Source organism: Aptenodytes patagonicus, chromosome Z (assembly GCF_965638725.1).
Source record: "Aptenodytes patagonicus chromosome Z, bAptPat1.pri.cur, whole genome shotgun sequence".
In the NCBI taxonomy this organism is placed as follows: domain Eukaryota; kingdom Metazoa; phylum Chordata; class Aves; order Sphenisciformes; family Spheniscidae; genus Aptenodytes; species Aptenodytes patagonicus.
The window spans coordinates 81,444,385-81,465,544 of record NC_134982.1 but is presented as its reverse complement, the minus strand read 5'-3'; the positions used below and the strand labels follow the sequence as shown (position 1 = coordinate 81,465,544).

Genomic DNA, 21,160 nt, shown 5'->3' with positions numbered 1-21,160 from the left:
CACGGGCCGCCCCCCCGCCCAGGGCTGCGGCGGGAAGGGGACGGCAAGGAGAGCCTCCGGAAAGCTGCAAAGACAAGACACATCCACCGAAAAGCTGTATGGTTTGGTGTGTGTCCCCCCCCCCCCCCCCTTTAAATAACAGAGATAAGATATCAAGCATTTTAGTTACCTTTCTTTATTGATCATTACTTAAAACGAGTTAGTACAGGGTGAGCGGCAAGAGTCAGCTGTTGCTTTGGTTACCCCCCAAACAGACACGGGCAAAGCTGGTTTGCCCGTGCAGTACGGGGTACCGGGGGCAACAGCCACCTCCGACCCAGTCACAGTCGTTAACTAGTGTTCAACCTTTCACTGTTGTTTCCTCGACTGCAGCTTGCAGCTTGTTTTCAAGCAAGGACATGTTTTGTTCATGCCGCGCATGGTGTGGTCTTCAGCTCTTCTCCAGAACTGCAGTTCCTCTGAAGAAGTTACATTAATTAGCTTAAATGCAGCCTCAGTTTCCTCCAGGGTAAGATCTTGAAGCGTGAACCCTTCTAGAACCGGTATTTTGAAGCACAGGTAACAGCAGAGCAGATTAGGTTAAGTTACAAATTGTTTTTGATACAAAAACATAAAATATCCCCTATTAGCATCAAAAAGGCATCAAAGTTTTAATAGTCTCATTATAAAATTGTACCAGCATTTTTACTGAAAACAATATAGATCTTGTATATATTTAGTTTTGGTTCTGTCCTTGATAAACAGTTGTGTGACAGTTACCAAACCCCAATTATGGTTCGCTGAACCTCAGTACAAATCACATGCATCACAAATACATAAATAGATCTTAATGACCCAATATAAAAAATACGTACTATACAAGAACTTCAGGTATACTAGAAATCAATCTGTTCATGAAAATTCACACTTAATACATCTATTCTCCCTGAAAGTAAAGGTGGCTACTAAGAGGTGGCAAAAGCAGTAGACAGGAGCAGAAAGGATATTGCAGAATTCTTGTCTGATTTATTGCTACATGTAGATTACATCAAGGGTAATCTGTATTTTTATTAATCTTTGAAAGGTCAAATTGTATCAGGACTTTAGAACAGAGTAAAGGAAAAAAATAGCAGTATTTATAAAAATAGCATCCATTTAAATTAGAGAAATCCTTATAAATACAAGAAAGAAATCAGTTACTCTATAAAAAAATTAATTCAGAGCATATGTTCCTGAAGCACCAGCATAACATCCTCATGTTAAGGACTTCAACTACAAAGTCTTCATAAACATACCTGCAAAATTCTTCCTCATGCTGACCATAAACAAGTGTCAGAAGGTGTGCACTTGTATTTTGCACTGACATGTGAAGTTTGCAGTCAGCTATAAAAGGTCTCATATTTGAATCTCAAATGGCAAGAAAACAGTTCTGTGCCAGCTTCTGCTTCAGTGTTTAGCTCATTTGCACATGGAAAGCACATGCTTCAGATAGGTATTAGATCTAACCATAGCAAATTTTAGTAACACATTTATCTGAGGTTAAGAGGCAAGACAGTATGGCTTAAAGTTACACTACATATAGTAAATGCTACAACTGTGTAAAGAGGTAACAAAACCTGCCCTCTTCTGCACCTGTATTAAGTGTAAACTTTCAGAACTTTAGGAAACATTACAAACTACAGCTCTTTTGTGGTAAAGTAACCAGAGAGGATTTGAGGGTTTTAAAAAACAGTCTGAAAATCTATTAAAAAATAACAGGTGTAGAAACTTTAACATTTTTAGTGTTTGTAGCATTATAACTTTGGTGTTCAGATCTAGCAAATCAGTATATTGCCTGTAATCAGCCTCATCAAAACAGATGTTCTATAATGAAAAATACTAATTCCATTTTCAATGGTAGACTTGTAGGATCTGACATCCCACCATGAATCACAGGAATCAGAGCACTGTCCAATTCATTCAGATAGTTCTGTGGAAGAAGGTGACCTCCAGATCCAGCTAAGTATTCAACCTAGAAGGAAAACATATTACTGTTGATATTAACACTTTTTATTAATAAGACAACGCAGAAGCGTACTATCTTGGTAAAAGACTATTTCAGCTAGCATGAAGTGACAAAATAACATTGAAACACTGGCAACTGGAGGGGTTTTGAGGTCAATCATGAATGATTAGGCTTGCCATTGAAAAGCATGAAACATTTCCCTGGGTTTAAAGGGCTGCACATCCTCTGCGTCCCAGACTGTTTCAGTCCGATGTCCAAGAGTGATCTGATTATATCCCAGTATCCCAGTTACTATTAGATTAATTTAAAAATATACTACTGAAAACCAGATTTTCAGGACTGTACTTCCAACTTCTCTCAAAAAAGGTGAGGAAGTGTAACACAGAACACCTTTAGAGGCAAGGAACTGAACTGTTCTGCAGTTTTGTAATCTTTTGAGGGGCATCACATGCTGGATAGCCTTGCCTTCCCTCTCTTCCATCCTCAGCTGGGCAGACTTATCCTTTTCTGCTGTACAGATTTTGGTGCAAATATCCCTTACTGAACTACGCTAGGGAACAAAACCAGCAGAAAGGTACGTAATTTGAGAAAAGCATCAGAAAATTAGCTCTATGATTCTCTAAATTGACTCACCTTGGAGGCAGCTGAGTGCCAGAGAGAAGGAACTAGGGAAGGACTGATAGCTTACTGCAAGCAGCTATTAGGGAATTTGGGCAGAATAAGGCAACAGTACTATTCCTTTCAAGAAAAACTAGTCATTAAGACAGATTCTTCATGAGATTTCATTCTCGATCTGGATCTGGGGTAGGGCAAAAAACTAAAAACATTCAGAAAGAGATCCAAGGTCTTTACAAGAAAGATTTCAGTTGAAATGGAGTGTCTGCAATAAAAGTTGAAAGATTACCATATCTGAGTCAATAGAGACTCTTAGGCCTATCTTATTCATCCCATTATTTTTCAAGGTTTTAAGGTGCGGGCAAAGAGCAGTACCGCAGGCAATAGCAATCTCTTTAGCAAACTGGTGAGGAACAGGACTGGACAGTTCAAGGTCCTTTAGAAAATAGTATACCTGAAATTATAGAAAGGATAAGGACAGTCAGCAGCCTGGTTATATCACAAAATAATGAAGAGAGTAATTCAGTATACACTTAATGCAGAACAGAGCAAGCTATAATACTTGTTTGCTGGCAAAGTATTTTAGTATTTCATCTATTCAATCAAAATACTTAAGTGACCATGGGAATATCTGGATTATATATTTACAGAGTTATCAATGCTAACAGACTTTCAGTCTTTTTCAGAGGACAAAAACCAAAAAAGTATGTAAACTTATCAAAGAACTACGGAGAACATAGTGCCTATCAGTATAGCTATACATCAGATAAGTTAGTTTCTTCAGTAGTATCACCTAGTATGATCACTTTACCACTTAACTATTCTAAAAAGTAGCAAAAAGGGTTAAGAACAATGTAATCTACTAACTTCGGTACATTTCATAACTTTTCCCTCTCTTTCAAAGTCTCTGCCTTGTGGTACTTTTTCACTCTGAGATCCTTCCATTGATTTTCCATCGACTGGGCTTAAAATTCTATGGAAGATAATAGTATGGTTAATAATTAAAACAACATTTTATGATTTAGATTGAGTAACTTGTATGAAATAATGTTTAGCCATCCTTAAAGGCTATTAAAACAGCTTTACAACAGAATCTAATACAGGATTTGCATCATGAAATACAGATGCTACAAAAAGAAATATCCTTAATAGGGAACAAACAACACTTAATAAAACCCGAATCTTACAGGTTTAAGCAGCTGTAAACCATCTTAGGTAAAGCTACTCTTTATTCTAATTGGTCAGAGAAGCCACAGAAAAAGGCATACCAAGTCAAACCCATGTCCTGAGAAACAACTTAATATGAGACAAGTTTTGAGTTAGTGATGTACAATTAAAGTTTGAAGCTACATAAACAAGCATTCAGATCACATCCAATAAAGATGTCTTACATCTCATTTTGCTTTGTTGAACGCTGGCTTTCCAAGCAGTGAATGGCCAAGGGCAGTACTATGCACTTCCAAGCCTCCCCTAACAAGGAAGCTTAAAGGGATTAATTGCGTCCTCACAAACTGATTACTGATTTGATAGAGGACTTTCAAAGGAAACTGAGGGTTCACTCGCTTCTCCTGTCAACTTCCCGAACAGGGAAAACGGCATTAAATTTTGGTGGACTACAAGCAACATTGTTCTGTTAGTGACATCTAGAGGGTTGCAAGTAGTTCACCATTCTATCCCCTTTCAGGTTTTGGTATCAAGTACTTCCTTTCAATAAAAATACCTTAGATTAATTTCTTGAAATTAAAGGTAGATATTTGAAAATTGGGAACAAGAATTCTCTAAGACTTTTTGCTTTGGTAATACATTTACCCTTTCTTTGTTTTTTCTTCATTTTCTACCCAGCAAATATCTACATATTCTTTTATGTCTCCTGTATCCGTTTTGCCACAAGTTATTTTAAAGTCCTTCTTGTCTCTTAATGCCTGACGTAGGCTTTCCATCGTTTCTGGCGTTACTTGTACCATTAGTCCATCTAGAAGAAAACCAGTTAAAATTCCAACTTATTTTCAGAAAGAATAGCACAGCTTTTTAGTAGAATCTTGGCTTAAGTTCTAGCAGGACCAACCCTCTCCTACAGCTCGTTAATAAATGCACATCAAATGGACTCCATCCCCCAACTACAGCATTAAATGTTACATGAAAGAGGAAGTAATGAAAGCCTTTGTTGTCAACAGAACTAAAAGATCAATCTTAGACTAATCTCAGAAGTTTTTTGCATTTATGTGTCAATATATGTATTCATCAATATGGCACTGAAAATAGTTCCATATACAGGCAGCCGTAAAGGAAAGACTTGCATTGACTAAAGCAAAAAGAGTTAAAACTTAGTATGTTTTAAAACAAGTAGGTGAACTAGCATGTATTTTTTATACAGCATTTGTTTGCAATAGGTTTTCTACAAAGTTAAAAATCCTGAAAAGAAAAAGTTTAGCTTACTGAGGAATAAAGATCTTACACAAGACTGATGCTGGTTTTTTTTGGTTTTGTTGTGTTTGGGTTTTTTTTTTTTAGTTCTCTTAAAAAGAAACCACATAGGACAAAATTCTTACCTTCAACTATACTGGATTTAGCCAAAAATCCTGAAGATGTTTTTAAGGCTCCATTAAACACCACAAAACTTGCACCTGTAACTAGAAAAAAGTAGGAACAAAGTGAGTACCACTTCCTATCACTCCGGTTTGTCATTACTAACATTTAACTTGTGTTTCTTTTTAAAAAGGCAGGCAAAAAAGGTACTACTACACTGAAAGTGCTAATAGAAATCCCTTACTGACAGCATGATATGAAACATAACTCTCTAAAGACTGAAGAATTTTTTCCAATCAGACCTTGGCAAAAAAGACCAGCTTTGTTAACGTATTTTGTGAGTGCATACAGTATCCTTTTAAGATACTGGTGGCAAGCCAAAAAAGCTCTGTATACAAAGAGGAGACATAGTTGAAGAAACAGTGGTGTGGTGGTTTTTTTGTTTGGTTGGTTTTTGTCCTTTAAAACAGACATGCCACTCAACTTTTAAATTTAATTTATTTACAGAAGATATTCCTGAAGTTTAGATAATTTTCAGTGGTACAAAAAGCAACTGAAAGAAAAGATGACAAATGAATTTCCATGCTACAAACCTTTGCATAAGTTTGTTACACACAGTGCTTCAAACAAAACCACACTAAGTAGCTATGCTTAATGAAGCACAGAACAACATTTCAGGTTCACATCAGAGATGGTAGGAGTACAGCCATATCCATCTGGAATTCCCCCCCAACTAATGGACCTTGTTGAAAAGCATGACTTACCATCCCAGACACACTGCCATGCTGCACAGCTGTATTACTTTTCAGAACCTAAAAGGTACCTCTGCACTCTTCTCTGTACAGGTGGTTGTACCAGTTTGCTAGGTGTTGTATAGAGGTACTTGCTGTATTTCCATTACACTCAGTTATTGAGACTATCTGCTTACTTATGTAAATATACTGCCCTATTCACACTAATATTAAATTTAGATTTTGAAATATGTAAAGAATCTGATTATGTCTGAAAATGTAAGCTATATTAATAACATTCTGGAAACAAAGAGGAAAAGCGTGTTAATCTCCATTTAATGTAACATTTGTAAAACGTAGCTAAGTGTTGATATAAAACAGCAACATTTTATTTTGCATTTAAATTACTTTGCTGCTTGAATGCTGAACTTTTTGTCTAAACAACTTACTGGGAATACCTATTTTCCTTGCAGCCTAAAAGTGAACTTACATTTCTGCTCTAGAAACGTGACTTTTCTCCACAAGCCAAATTAGACGGCTTACCTTTCCTAGGATGTCCAGTAGCACTGATTGCTTGTGTGTGATAGAGGCCATGCTTATTCTGCACACACACTAAGTGAGAATCTGCTTCAGTATTAAAACTTGCTCCAATACTAATTACATGTTCATTAGAAGAATTTACCACCTTCATTACCTGTCAATACAAAATTTGTTGTTAAACTGAAAAATCTCATTATGCAGTACTCATTTTAAATACAAGACATTAGAAAAATCCAGCTCAAAACAAATCCCGAGAATTATTCACTTAGTTAATTCCAGAAAGTTTGAACAACACAATTTGTCATGACTAGCTGGAGGAACACTAAGCATGATCAAAAATCCTACTTCAGTAGAGAGGGATGAGTAAGTCTGAGTACCTCTGGACAATGCAGAGTATCAGAGCTGTAGGGGTTTTGTTGGTCTTAGGGCTAAAATAAGCATTAAGCCTCATGCAGTTTACTATTCAGGGTTTGTTTTTTTTTTGTTAAAGCTGAAGTAAACAAGTTGTAATGAAAACTACACTGGCAAAAAGGATTTTTTAATTTTTAAGCAAAACGCCACCATCAGGAAATGTGTAATCCTTGAAAATACATGCTAAAAGATTTTGAAGAAACTGCTGACTTTTCAGCATTTAATAGTTATCCTAAAGCTCAATTTCTCACTCATCATTATCCACTTTCCAACATATCCAGGAAGAAGGAAATGTGTGCTCAGATGATTTCATGCCCTCCTCCTCCCCCCGTCATATGTTTGCATCAGTTTAAAGTTCGAAGAGTCTACTGCACAGCAAATAGCAAAGTAATCTAAGGAGCTGCTATCAAGTGGAGAATTCACTTGCAGAACTGCCTGGAAACTGATTACAGAATAAAAACATTACAGCCTCTAAGAACCACCCCCCCCCCCTTTTTTTTTTTTAAGAGCTCACTTTAAAGATGTGACTGGTATTACACAAAAAATAAAGACTAAAGCAGTTTGGATTAGAAAGCTAATCAAGATGGTTTTACTCACCTCATTATACTTCCTTAGGGGTATTTTAATACAGCTTCTACCCATTTCCACATGAACAAACAAGTTGTCTATGGTATGCAAAGTATACTGATAATTTCTAAGGTCCTATTGACAGACAGAGTTTTTATGTTAGCAGACAATTAAGTATAATTTTCTTACCTTTTATAACAAATACTACCTAGATAAAAGTACTTGACATACATCCCTAAGACTTCTAAAGAATAATGACATTAAGGGTGTCTAAAGACTTACTGATCACTTTTTTTCCTAACTGTGATGTATGAATATATTAACAAATTTATAGCACTGTCAAGGTAGCTCTAACTATTTACCAGTGGGTTATTTAGACTACAGCTACTTTATGCACATTAGGATCTTAGTGTTTTAGATAATACTTCAACACCCTCCCTCTCTGAAAGAAAAGCAAAGCATGGAAGCCACCATCTAGATTAGTTTGTTTCCAGGCTCACACCCTGTCCCCCAGCTCTAACTTCTTAGTTATAGCTTGAATACTGCACTGTTTCTTATACCTTTCTCTGATAGAAGTTACCATCCACCATCTCAGCCACTTCTGCAAAATTTCCCTATTCTGTTTTATGCCAGAAGAACAATATTAAGTATAAAATTATCTCATTTGCTTTTACTAGCTTAGCTGAAAAAAGGTCAGAAAAGGCTCTTGTCACCAGCTGAGACAGGTAATCAGCATCCTCCTCAATCAGCACAGCTGTAGCAAGAAGGGTATTTATGAACAGATTTCACCACATTACAAGTTTCAATTGAACTGGCATTGTTTTAGCAGTATTAAGGATATACACCACAGATGCCCTTTGCCTCCATCATTTACCACTACCTCAGTCACTTGTGTGGTACTAATTTTGTATGATCTTTACTTGAGGATTTGCACCACAGGTAGTTAAAAGTGTAACACCAAGAGAACATTTTGCAGTCACCTTACAACGATTAAAACTCCTGCTGCATCAAAAGACATAGTCCTGCCAAGGAGCACATATTCCCACTGCCCACTTCAAGCTGACACTACAAAACACAGCTATGAAGGAGAATCAGAGTAACTCTAATCCAGCTGAAAATAAACTCCACAGAAGTCCCCTTCATCAGCAGCATAACATTATGATTCCTCAAAGTCTGAAGATACAATTCCACATTGGTACTGGCACTTCACCAATCAGGCAGGGAGCTGGCTCATGGAATTAAAATATATTTTTTCTTCGTGGAGGAATCTTACACTGTTTTCCAGATGGTGCAACTCCTCTGATTGACTCATTATGTAATGACATGGACATCAACAGTGGCAAGAAGGAAAGAGGGGCCAAAGACTGCAGTTTCATCTCAGCTGTAATGTCTCTAGACTCTTAAGAGAGGATTTAACGATCACCTAAATAATACATGCAATTCTCTCCACAACCTTACAGCACTTTTCATCACAGCATTAAGTATAAGTTCTATCTAAGTATTAGAAGAAGGTTACTGGTCAGGAATACAGGCTTACTGAAGTTTAAAAACAAATTATTTGGGTAACAGAGGAAAAAATTCCTCAGGGAATGGCATAAATTCCAGACTTGACTTACTCTGATGATTTTGCCAAAACCTAAAGTTCTTCACAGAAGACAGACTGGTTAATCATGGTAAGGTTAAGTTTGTGTGACAAAGTAATTACTGTTACAGTTAGACCACAGCATCTGCCTGTCAAGTCTTTTCTTCAGATTAGAAAAAAAAAAGTCAGATTTAAGACTAGAATTCTTGCACCACACCAATGCTTGGAAGAGAAAAATGCAACTGAACAATGATTACTACCAGCTTAAAGTGTAAATACCAACATTTTTCAGATTCATTTAAAGCTATGTCTTACTATCAGAACTAATGCATAACAACGTACCATGAAAGATACAGCTTCCCTAACTCACATATAAATGCTCTTTGGTAAGAAAGTTTCAAGTCAGGTATGAAGAAAAGTGTTAGTCCTTTGCAAAAAATAACTCTGCTTTCAAGAATCAGAGTTTTGAGGATATTTTACACAATCTAAATTACAACAAGAAAGGAAGAGAATAAGACATTTACTCACAACAAGCAGATTCATAATTGTGTGTCCTATCTCTCCAAAGAGTGGCTTCCGGTGCCTGAAACTTACTACAGGAGTTGGATATGCTAGGGTGGGGAAAGAAAGGAAAAAAAGTCATGTTTACTTATCAGCAATGGTAAGACTTGCTAATCCAAGTATTTATTTTTATTTTCAGCTATAGCCTATGTTCCTTAATCTCAGTATCTGACCAGCCAAAGGAACTAGAGCCCCTGTCTGATTCTCTGTCACGGACTGTCCTTCAGCCCACTGCATGGTTTCCCCACCCACAGTTAAATCCTACTGCAATGTCATTGCATGGAGTGACTCTCCCAGTAGCAGTAATTTTGTGGCAGAGACTTGTTGCTGCTTTCATATGTTTTGTCAACTATGTTTCTTGCAATAGGTGATCTGGACAGAAACATCCTGGGTTCAGTCTTTGGGTCACCAGCTGCGGGAGGGGTTGCACGGCTTCGTAGTTGCTTGAATAAGAATACCATACAGGTTAACATCTGCTTCTACGTTAATGCTATAATACAAAGTGAAGTACCACTTAGTATTGATAAACAAGAATAGAGTGAGTGAGGATGTTCATACAAAGTAACATGGTTTGAAGTCCCATGGCTGCAATGGGAAACACGTGCAGATGGAAATTAGGGAAGGCAATGAGATGCAGGAGACCACAGACCACAATATGAAGCCATTTGAAAACAAAACAAGTAGTATAGCCAAGTCAGGATTGTGAGGTCAACGATACAAAATTGGTTAAAAAAAAGACAGACAAGTAGCTTGGTAAAAGAAAGAAGAATGACAAAGAAGCTACCACCCTTGTCAACATGCAGACAGAAGCCTGGCCAGTAGAAATTCGCTATTGACTCAAGAAATCCATAAACGAGTGATACATATTTATGGACTTGCAGCTTCTAGAATGGTAGGCTTATTTAATAAAAATGCATTCAGGTCAGGAAACTTGTGTGATACATTCTTGAAATACATTCCACTTAAGCAACAGCTACATGCTGCACCTTATCTTAACTCCTGCTCTCTAAATCATAAGCAGCAGTGCAACAGGAAACAAAACAGCAGCTATATTGCTAAATTAGATGTCTGCGTTATTCAAGCAAGTACACAAGCAACTCTAGAAGGCATTCAGGACAGTATCTACTTTCAGGTCTTGCTCAAGCTAGCTTTATCTGTTCTTCAAGGCAATGGGAATCTGCATAAACACTTTCCTTTGGTGAGCCTAGAGCAGTCAGTGTAAATCTCCTTGGGAGAGCAGAAAATGCTCACATCAGCCTGCAACAGACCGTGGAAGGCAATTCCCACATGGAGGTTATGTCACTGCACAACCTCTGGTGGTGCACATTTACATGCTCTCCATCCACCTCACTTTGAAAAAATGCCTCCTGCATTTTTACAGGCCTAGAGGAGATTTCAAATGTATTAATTAGTAAGTTACCCTTTTAAGTAATGAATACCTTTATTCATTTTATGAAGCAGCAATATTTTGCCAATATACTCAATTTCAGTAATTTAATTCAGAAAACCTATTTGTCAGAGTTGTAAATTGGGCTTGTGAACTTCCCTTCAAACCTTTCTCCTATGACAACAGAAGTCAGACATTTTGATACTTTACTACTGTCAGTTTTGGTTTCTTAGCTTTCTCATCAGCTAAGAATAGAAAAAAAAAATAAAGGGAGTCTAGCATGACAATGTAAATTCCCAAGTGTCTCAATAGGTGGCTGGCCATGTATGAAATGTCAGTCTTACACAAGTGTAATATAAAATACTGCAAAGATAATTTTAAATAGTTTGCTTGTCTAAAAAACTTGTCTTTTCCAAAAGGAATTTTACATTTATACAGCTATTTAAAGTGTTAAAACTTACCCCCATATTCTGCTCCCAACCTCAACATTAAACGGATCGGAAAAACTTTTGCCCAGGGTATTTCCAGCTTATGGATGAGAATGCCACAAAGAAAAGGGTTATCTGGTAGAATTTGATCATCAAGTTTCTGAAAAATTGGTGAAACAAACAGGAATCCTCCATGCTCTTTGTTACCGAGAAAGTTTTCAGTAAAAGTAATGTTTTCCATGTTTCTTATTAACCTTCCTGTAGAGAGAGGGACAGAGAGTCTTTGCACATCTGGAGAAGCAATATGTTAGTGTCAAGAAAACTATTCTAACCAGTGGTCTCCTACAGACTTGCAAACCGTATGGTATATCTCATCTTCCTGGAAGTCTGACAGACATCTAAACCCATAGACTAAGCGCCCTATATTTACTAACTAAATGAACTTGAACATGAAACTAGGTTTTTCCAAACAAATGCCGAAAACCCTAAAGTGTACAATGTTCCAGCACACACCAGTTGATGAACTTCGATTAGCAGACCTCAAATATTTACATACATAAGAGTATTGTACTTCTACAAATGAAGTTCCAGATGTCCTAAACCATAGCCTCAAGGACTTATACCCAGAATCTCCAACACAGTATGACTAAATAACAAAAAACCTGCAAACAGGAAGTTTACAGGAGTATATGAAGCAAAGAAACTTAAATTCTTTTCTTCCTGTTGTTTCTTTAGAACCCAAGGCTAAGACCGCAAGGTTTTTCAACAGAATCATTAGATGTTTACAAATACTTCAAGAAAAATTATGTATCAACTTCCAGCTTTAAAAATCAGCAAGAAGATATTATAAAATAAGAAGTTAGACATTAAAATTACATACCTTTCATTGCATCCTTATAGATGTCAATAAATAATTTGAATATTTCACTAGGAAAAATCTCTTCATCGGGCAAACACTGCAACAGAATGACAATTTCTGCCTGACCCAAACCATGTAGTCCGTTTGTTGAGAAATACCAGCACTTTTCTGAAGCATCTTTAATTAAAAAGATAGATACCACAGTAATGCTATTTTACAGTCAGAAAAAGAAAGTTGGATTTAATGGAAAAGAAAATGTGTACTACTTACAAGTTATTAGCTTGACATTCACCAGCAAGTTTGCATTTAGGATAAAAGTTAATGGATTAGGACCTCCTTCCACAAGAAGCAAGGTGACCTGTTGGTGAGATGGATGTTCTTCCACTAGAGGATCTAAATAAATTAAGACCCGATTTATTTCAACATGTCAGCCAACTACCTAAAACAAGAATTACAAATCATAACATATGAAAGACTGTCCCATCCTCCTATCTTGACGGTGTTAATTACTCTCAAACTTAGAATAGCTACAGAACAACCAATGAATAGCTTACCCTAAGGAAGGAACATAAAAAAATAAGGCAGTAACTTGTAACAAAGCTGCAAACTAGGGCTATCATTCATTTGGTAATTACTGACTAATTGTGTATGCTGTCTCCTCATCCATACACTGGTACTGTTAGTTACCATCAATGAGCACAGTCACTACTATAATGCATTTAAGTGGTGAAATATTCTTTTCATAACATTGATCTTGCTAATAATGCATGTTCAATTACCCAACAATCCAATGTGCAGCAAATAAATGAGAGATTAGAATTGTATTAAAATACAAATTATATACACACAAGTTCATATTTAGAAATCTTGCATCAGGTGGTTAAATATTAACAATTTTCTCAAATTTTACCTTTTCCTTTTTCAACCACTGCAAGCAAAAGTGGTGGCAGTTTATCACCATCAGGAACAAGGCTGATCTCTTTACGAACACAGTTTTCAACACCACATAGTGCTCTGTAATGTGAAGGACTAACAGGAATATCACTTGTAGTCTGATCAACTGAACTGGAACTAGCCTTCTCAGCTTCTGCAGTAGGAGAACACTCTTTAGTTTCTGGAGTTACAGATTTATAACTATGTACGACCTCCCTCTGGCCTGGAACAGCCTGCTGTGCATCATCTGAAGAAACAGAAGGACATAATTCCTCCATTCTTGCAATAATATCAATCTCTTCTTCAGGTTTTGGATTTACATCAGTTAATGCGCCATCTTCCTCTGGGTTTGCAGCCTATGAAGAAGGAAAAACAAGTATCTACGCTCTTGTCCCACAACAAGCTGAACATTCATCATTAGCATTCTAGAAACAAAAAGAAAAATCTATCACAAATGTTTAGAGGAAATGCATTTTCAGCAAGAAGAAAGCCACCAAATCTCTCCTGGATCTTCCTTTTTTTTCCCATCTCTAGGATTTACATTAGGTGAAGACGCATCATTCATTTATTTGTTTGGTAACACAAAATTCTTATCAGAGCACTGCAAATTAGTTGTTTTAGCACACAACAGTCAATCAACAATAAACCAAGTACCCCTCCAGGAATCCATTTATTATTACTGATTCCCCACTCAGCTACTGAACATTGTCATCATTGTAATTTGACATCATTTGGATCAGCAGTTCAGTACTGCAAGTGTATTTCTATTTCTACACTATGTACTAATAGCCGAGTCTAGCATTTTACAGTCTGATTCAGTTCTGGTTTGGAGTCAAACCTATGCTGCTGCCCCAGTGAAATAGATATGACAAGCTATGAGCATAGGCACATTAGGATATGAGCTGTCATTTAAAAAAAAAAAAAATCAAGAGGTATGCTATCGTCTTTCAAGTATGTTAGACTTGCATCCTCTCTCAATAGGGAAGACACTGCATTGCAACAAGAAAAAAACCTAACACCTCTACGCTTGCCCTGTAATAGTTCTCCTGGTATGCCATCAGCTTCAGCATATCCTCTGTTTAGAGAATACACATGTCAGGGGCAAAAAAAAAAAAAAAAAAGAAAAAAGACACCAACCCTCAAAATAACACCCCACAAACACACAGACAAAAAGATGACTAAATTGGCCTCTAATCGACTTCTTCCCCACAAATTTGCTTGCTGATGTTTCATATCACTTTATACTTTTGACCTTCATAGCATCCTGTGGCAGCACGTTCAGGATTATGTGTTACCCAGTAAAGTACATCCTTTGCTTTAGAGCTGCAGTATAGTTGTTTTGTTTGAGCTTCTGAAGCTGCATACAAGAACCATCAACTAATTGTTTCCCACTCACTTTGTCCACACTGCTTTTAGACATTGCTTATCTTTTCCAAGTGAAAATATCCTACTCTTTCCCCAAAATGGAAGACAGGCTATACCTTTTGATTACCGCAACTTACTGGAGTCCTTTCAAATGAAGTCACATTTACTATTATCCTTTCTTCATGAATTAAGGCTGATTTACATGCTATACACCTGGTAACTGTTGAGATCCTCCATATACAAATAATAACCTGGTCTGGTCATTAGCTTTACTAATTTGTTTTAAAAACTCTTGAACACTGTTAGAATCATAGAATTTATGTTACCACTTGGGACAGCGCTTCAGAGCTATGTTTTATTTTAAAAAGGCTACAGCTGAGGAATCTCTCCAAATCTTTCCACAGCAAACTTATACCACTTCTTTGAACTTTTCTTGTCAAGTGCAGCTAGTTCAACACCATGAACATGATCTATTATAAAAAAGCCAATACCCCTCTCAGTTCAATATTAGTTCACATTAGAAGCAGTATGTAGATTTTGCTGCACCCTATAATGTAGTATTCTAGGGCATTAAGCAACTTCTGGTTAGTCTAATCCAACAGGCAAACTATAGCAAGCCACTGGACAAAACACCTACGAACTTTCTACTATAAGCATGTTGTTAATGACATGTTTCAGAACTATGGCTGGGGTTACCTTCATAAAAGTAGTTAATCAAAGGCTGTGTAGAAGAAAAACAAACTTGTTTTGGAAATTCTTCTGCCACACCATTTTTAAAGTTCACATACAGCCCAAAGCAAACATGGTTTCCTTTGAAGTGTGGTCTACAGCATATTTCAATTGAAGGACTTCGCAGCCACCCCCCCCCAAAAAAAAAATCAAATACTGGCTCAGATTCCAAAAGCTGTGAGGCAAAAGTCATATTATGGTATGTAAGGGGCCCCATCAATAGCAAGCAAAGGTATTTCAAGAGGCAAATTCATGCACCTACACACACTTCAATTCATACCATATGCATCTCTGGCACGTCAGGGTTTACCGGACTTAAGTCCTGCGACGACCTCTTTGCTCCAGATGAAAGTTTTGTTGTATCTGCCACTTCGCCATTTGGCAAAATGCCATCTGCAAACCAAACTCTCCTCTGTTCTTTGGGGCACAGCCCTAGGACAGGTTAAGAAAACAACACTGACTTCATATTCTTGTACTGTTCTAATAGCTGAAAGGCATAGAAATTAAGCCCCTTCTCCCCCCAAATATATAGAGAAATTATTTACTGGAATCAAGCACAGGTAGACAGTTTGACATCAGACAGTCTCCAGTCAGGCAAATACATGGAAAAAAAAATCTCATACTTGCAGAGGAAGCTGCCATGCTATAGTTAAATCTATTAATTCTTATATAAGGAAGGCTATCATCCCTCAATCATCCCTCTGTAGTAAGATAAGAATGAAGCGCGTATCACAACTAAAAGATGAAATACACTCTAAAAAAGTTAACTTATCATGTTGTTTAAAAATTTATTTTCATTGAAGAGGGTCAGATGTTTAATAAAAGTGGAACAAAGACACTGCTTAGCCACTATTACACAGAGAATGAACCCCTACTGCTCCCTAGCAACTTTCCCCTAAACAACTACTTTTTGTTTTTACTGCAAGACTGGCAGTCACAACACAAGCCAGATCTCCCCTAAGCTATATAAAAATGATGAAAGTAGTATCTACACACACAAAAAAACCCCAAAATGAAAACCCCAACATAAACAGACAAGTCAATGAAAAAAGTAACATCCACATTTTATGAGTGGAGACTTAAGACAGACTTGGTCAAGCTCACACATGGCATCAAAACTGGGAACTAAAAGTAACTTTCCAGTGTCCCAGTTCAGAGTTTCCATTTCCCACAAAAAATATCACTATACCAAGTATGTATCCATGACGGGATAAACAACTCTTTCCAAAGAGATCCTGAAAGTGTTAGAGATAGTATAATATATTTCGCATACCTTCAATACCAGGTTGTTTAAGTACTGATATAGGTAACAATGCAGAAGGTGAAGGAGAGCTAGCACTACCAGATATCTGGGCTTCCTCTAAAGGTGGAACAGCAGAAGAATACTCAGAGGAAATACTGGAACTGGGGACAGGATCAGTTGGACTCATCATCCTTTCAAATGCCTGTGCTAAAAAAATGTAGTTAGTTTTTAACATCTCACAGTTCATTAAATTTCATTTGCAGTGCAGTATTATGGGTGGGTTTTTTTGCAAGAGCAGTGCACAGTTTGTGAGCTAGTTATGAAAAATGAACACTCAAGCTATTGTACAGAAGAAAATTTAGATTTCTTGATTTTTGTACCTGCACACTTGCCTAACTCGTTCCTAACATAGAAATAGACCACCTTGTACATCTTGCTACTGTTGCAGTGACTAAATTGAACCACATGATGCCCGTACCTTGGTGCAAATACATGTATGACATTTAAGTCAAATTCCATTCAGGTGGCATACTAAAAATCTGGTATGTTTTCAACTTGTTATTTAAATATTAATAAACAGGACCTCAATTTTTTCTCCTGATGTTTCCGTAAGCATCCATGCTTAGCTTTCAGTTAAGAAAAGGTTATCTTATGATTCAATTACTGTAGTACTGTTAAGCGACTTGTAAAAATAACAGGACAGAAAGCTACATAAAATGGGCAAATAACATGTGAGAACAAGCAGCAGTATGGCCTTTAAACACATAGAAGGCTACTATGAAGGGAGGATCACTTTTGCTACACTCGTGCCACAGATGACCCAACGGCATAACTTTATATTTAGTCCTACAGAGTTCAACCTACTTTTTTTTTTTAAATAAAAAATAACCAGCTTGCTACTCAAAGTTTAAAATAAGAACTGAAATCCAACTAAGAGGTACAATTATTCTCCTCCTCCCTCCACCTTAGAAATAGGAAAACGTACACCAATTAAAGTAGTGAAGCTCCACAAAAAGAACAAAGGTTAAAGAGATGCTAGCTGTACCTATTCTTCTTTAACGATTACTGCAACTACTCAAAAAAATTTTTACCTTTATTAATATCATCATAACAGCCAGTACAGACTCTTGCTTCCTTCTCCATGTATTGTAGTTTGCATTTTCGTTTGCAACAGCCACCACAAAACACCTGAACCAGAAAAAGATTGAATTAAATATGATAGACAAAATCCCAGTATTTCCTGAATTAAGTTCCTATTATTATTTACTTGTTTTACTAAAACAGATTGCATTATATAAAGCATGCATACACATTTTTGGAAGTAGGGAAGGAGAAAAGGAGCTTTAGCATGTGTATCTTACAATACATTTCTGTTTGGGGAGAAGGGAAAGTACTAGACTAAAAAGGCTTTTACTAAAAAGGCTTTTACTGCATCCAGCTCTGGGGTCCCCAGCACAAGAAAGGCATGGACCTGTTAGAGCAGGTCCAGAGAAGGTCAGAGGACTGGAACACCCCTCCCATGAAGAAAGGCCAAGAGTTGGGGTTCTTCAGCTTGGAGAAGAGAAGGCTCTGGGGAGACCTTATTGTGGCCTTTCAATATATAAAAGGGGGGTTATAAGACAGATGGAGAGAGACTTTCTACCAGGGCCTGTAGTGACAGGACAAGGGGCAATGGTTTTAAACTGAAAGAGGGTAGATTTCAATTGGGTATAAGGAAGAAATTCTTTACAATGAGGGTGGTGAGACATAGGAACAGGTTGCCCAGACAAGTTGTGGATGCCCCATCATTGGAAGTGTTCAAGGTCAGGTTGGACAGGGCTTTCAGCAACCTAATCTAGTGAGAGATGTCCCTGCCCATGGCAGGGGGTCAGACTAGATGATTTTTAAAAGGTCCCTTCCAACCTAAACCATTCTATGATGCTATGATTAAGAATCTCAAAAGCTCCACAATTTGGGCCAAACTACAAGGTCTGCCAAGTCTGCTTTTGATCAGGGGTTCTTCCTATCCTGTTCCCCAGAACTGCACCACAACCTATCCATATCATAAGCTTTTGAAATTTGTCAGGTATTTCTGTTGGACGAAAGCAATCCTTAGATCTCTACAAACCAACCTTCCACACATGGCCAGGAATGCCCATAGTACACAGCCAAGCACTCAGCTCTTGCCAATACTCCCTCAGATTCAGCTATGAAACAGAGTAGCACCTAGAATTTCTTGCTGTGAGCGGCTCTAATCAAATAAGGCCAGGTGCCCACAAAATAGCTAAAATTGGATTTTTTTTTTTTTAAATCATAGCTGGAAGCAGCTGGTATACAATTGCACAACAATTAGAAAACTCTTCCAAGAAATACACTTGTTTGATTCTAAACTCTGTGGCCTAATATTCAAGCCTGTATCTTAATCTCTCATGAAGAAACCTTCAGAAGAAAATCCCACAATACATACACAAAGAGCAGCAACAAGGAGGACACAAGTGATATTATATCAAAATTCTTACCTGGAGTGATGAAAAGAATTCCAGGTTGCACCACGTATTCCCAAATTCACTCCTACTTCTGTTAATCCCATAACTATTTTACATTACGCAACAGCGATAGGAACAAGGACTGAACCCCAGAATTGGGTCAGATTTGCTTTACTGCTTTAGTATTATCACTGAAGATAACTGTTGCAATCTCCACCAGGATTCAGGTAATGGTTAAAACAATCTAGTCTCATACCAGCAAAGAGCTACTCCTTATCCTGATCTTGCAGCACTGTGTGCTGCACCAAGTCTCTCCATAACAAGTGTTACCCATTCGTCATGAAATTCCAAGCTGCCTGTTTTACCTCACGACAACTACCTAAGCCAGAGCTCACTGCTTCCCAAGCTATTTACTAATGCTGGCTCAGGAACTACGTTGGCTAAGTAGGCTCCCCAACTCTGTCAGAAAGAATAAGCATAGTTGCCTTCACATTACTAGCTCAATTCAGCAAAGTATTTTAAAAGCTTGCTGAAGACTGCTTTGAAAGAATAGAATATGCTCTTCTACTCCAACAGGATATATATCCTGTCTATTTTTAAGCAGAGATGGGGGAAAAAAGTGTGTCTCTCTAGCCTCGACTACACCCGCACAATCCCATTCAAAGAATTAAGTCTCTAGTAAAGTTGTTTTCTGCAAGAGTTCCCACAAATATCTGGTACTTTTCTCACTCTTCCCTTATATTCTTTCAAGAGTGATTTGCAAGTTTTCAGAGAGTCACACCATTTTTAGCTATATGCAGACTCTAGAGTCAGTATTAGCCTTTACAGAAGGTATCTTTTGAAACCTTGGTCCAACAGAAGCCTTCTACCACTGACCAGAATTAAGTAAGTGTAAAGAACACTGAAAGTCTTCTGCTGCTCCTAATTATCTCCAGGAAAACAAAGTGGATTAAGAGAAGAAAAACCAAACAGTAGTGACAGAGAAAAAAATTAAGTTATTACAAGTGAACTCCTTTAAGTAGGAAAAGTCACTGTAAAATCAGTAATACTTGATCGGTGCAATATGAGCTCGAAAAAGAAACTATTCCAATTGCTTCTGCATTAGCGTCACAGGTAATTCACCTCAACTGAAAATGCACATGCTTAGTAAAGATGTTAAGAATGTAACTGGTGAAGATTAATTGCTAATCAGTTACAATCCACCTTAGGGCTTCAAATGCTAAGCAGTACAATCCTTTGCAACTGGTATTCTCCTCTTACACTTGGTGCCACTGGGACCCACAACAGAGGAGGCAGCTTAATCCTAATGCACAGGAGACAAGGAGCGAAGACAAACTAAGGGACAGGTAATGTAATAGGGGAAAGGACATGGAGATGAGGCTGCTGAGCAAAGAAATTGATTCTAGTTCAGTTAGGAAGAGGAAGGGTACCACAACAAGACACAAATGGTTAAATAAACTGCAAAGTTGTTTGGCCTCACAAGTGCTGCAGATGGAAGAGAAAGCAGGGACCACTAACCTCATACTTCCCTCCAGCACAGAAGCCAGAATTTGCAAGCATTGCCATTTTCATTGAAAAAAAAAAAAAGCTGCAGGACCACATGAAAACTACACAATTGTCTTCCAGAATAGTCCAGAGAGGACAACTGTGAATTCCTACCAGTTTCTCCTTATGTCCAAGTGGCTGAAAACACAACAACCCACGACATGTCCACAAGGAATGTTTTGGTTTTGTTTTGTGTTTTTTTTTTTTTAAAAAAACCAAAAGGTTGCTATTAAAAAGACAAAAAGTCTTACAAGGCAGAAAGTTAAGCTGTTGCACATTCAGAAAAGCTATGACAGAGTTACAACTGCATAGCACTCCAGTATCTGTAAAGTTTAGATAATCCGTGCTGCCTTCGCTCATTCTCCCAATGAATGTGCATTGTGATGCTCCCTCTAATTACACTGTTCTTCTGCCAAAACCCCCTCTGTTAACACACAAGATTAGCAACACTAACAGCTGATGGTTGTAAAGAGGACTGTGTAGTGAAGGGTGCTTTTATCCCCATCTCTAGACAAAGTGCAAGAAATTTCACAGTGAATGTAAACAGGAACTTGAAGTCAGTCAGTCAGTCTTATGACTGAAACGAAACCGACTCTGAAGAACTGTGTTTTAAACTGCTACAAAACTTCAACAGGATATTCTGCCAAGTGATTAAGTTCAATGACTTCTAGATCGTCACAATGAGTTCT

At 37.5% G+C, this 21,160-nt stretch overlaps 1 protein-coding gene across 3 annotated transcripts in view; it reads right to left on the bottom strand.

The window, feature by feature from the left end:
* Positions 1 to 159: 159 nt before the first annotated feature.
* Positions 160 to 21,160, bottom strand: part of ZFYVE16 (zinc finger FYVE-type containing 16) — a 31,110-nt gene continuing 10,109 nt past the window's right edge. For 2 of the 3 annotated variants that reach the window (XM_076363076.1, XM_076363077.1), the window contains exons 4-18: positions 17,553 to 17,649; positions 16,492 to 16,668; positions 15,499 to 15,650; positions 13,102 to 13,480; positions 12,462 to 12,584; positions 12,213 to 12,368; positions 11,366 to 11,590; positions 9,485 to 9,567; positions 7,405 to 7,509; positions 6,400 to 6,550; positions 5,149 to 5,229; positions 4,409 to 4,571; positions 3,467 to 3,572; positions 2,889 to 3,053; positions 160 to 1,990 (exon numbers count right to left, since the gene is read on the bottom strand). In XM_076363076.1, the coding sequence (XP_076219191.1) occupies positions 1,829 to 1,990; positions 2,889 to 3,053; positions 3,467 to 3,572; positions 4,409 to 4,571; positions 5,149 to 5,229; positions 6,400 to 6,550; positions 7,405 to 7,509; positions 9,485 to 9,567; positions 11,366 to 11,590; positions 12,213 to 12,368; positions 12,462 to 12,584; positions 13,102 to 13,480; positions 15,499 to 15,650; positions 16,492 to 16,668; positions 17,553 to 17,649 (2,325 nt within the window). In that variant the 3' untranslated portion in view covers positions 160 to 1,828. The remainder of the gene's footprint in view (positions 1,991 to 2,888; positions 3,054 to 3,466; positions 3,573 to 4,408; positions 4,572 to 5,148; positions 5,230 to 6,399; positions 6,551 to 7,404; positions 7,510 to 9,484; positions 9,568 to 11,365; positions 11,591 to 12,212; positions 12,369 to 12,461; positions 12,585 to 13,101; positions 13,481 to 15,498; positions 15,651 to 16,491; positions 16,669 to 17,552; positions 17,650 to 21,160) is intronic. The other variant, XM_076363079.1, reaches the window with a different exon arrangement.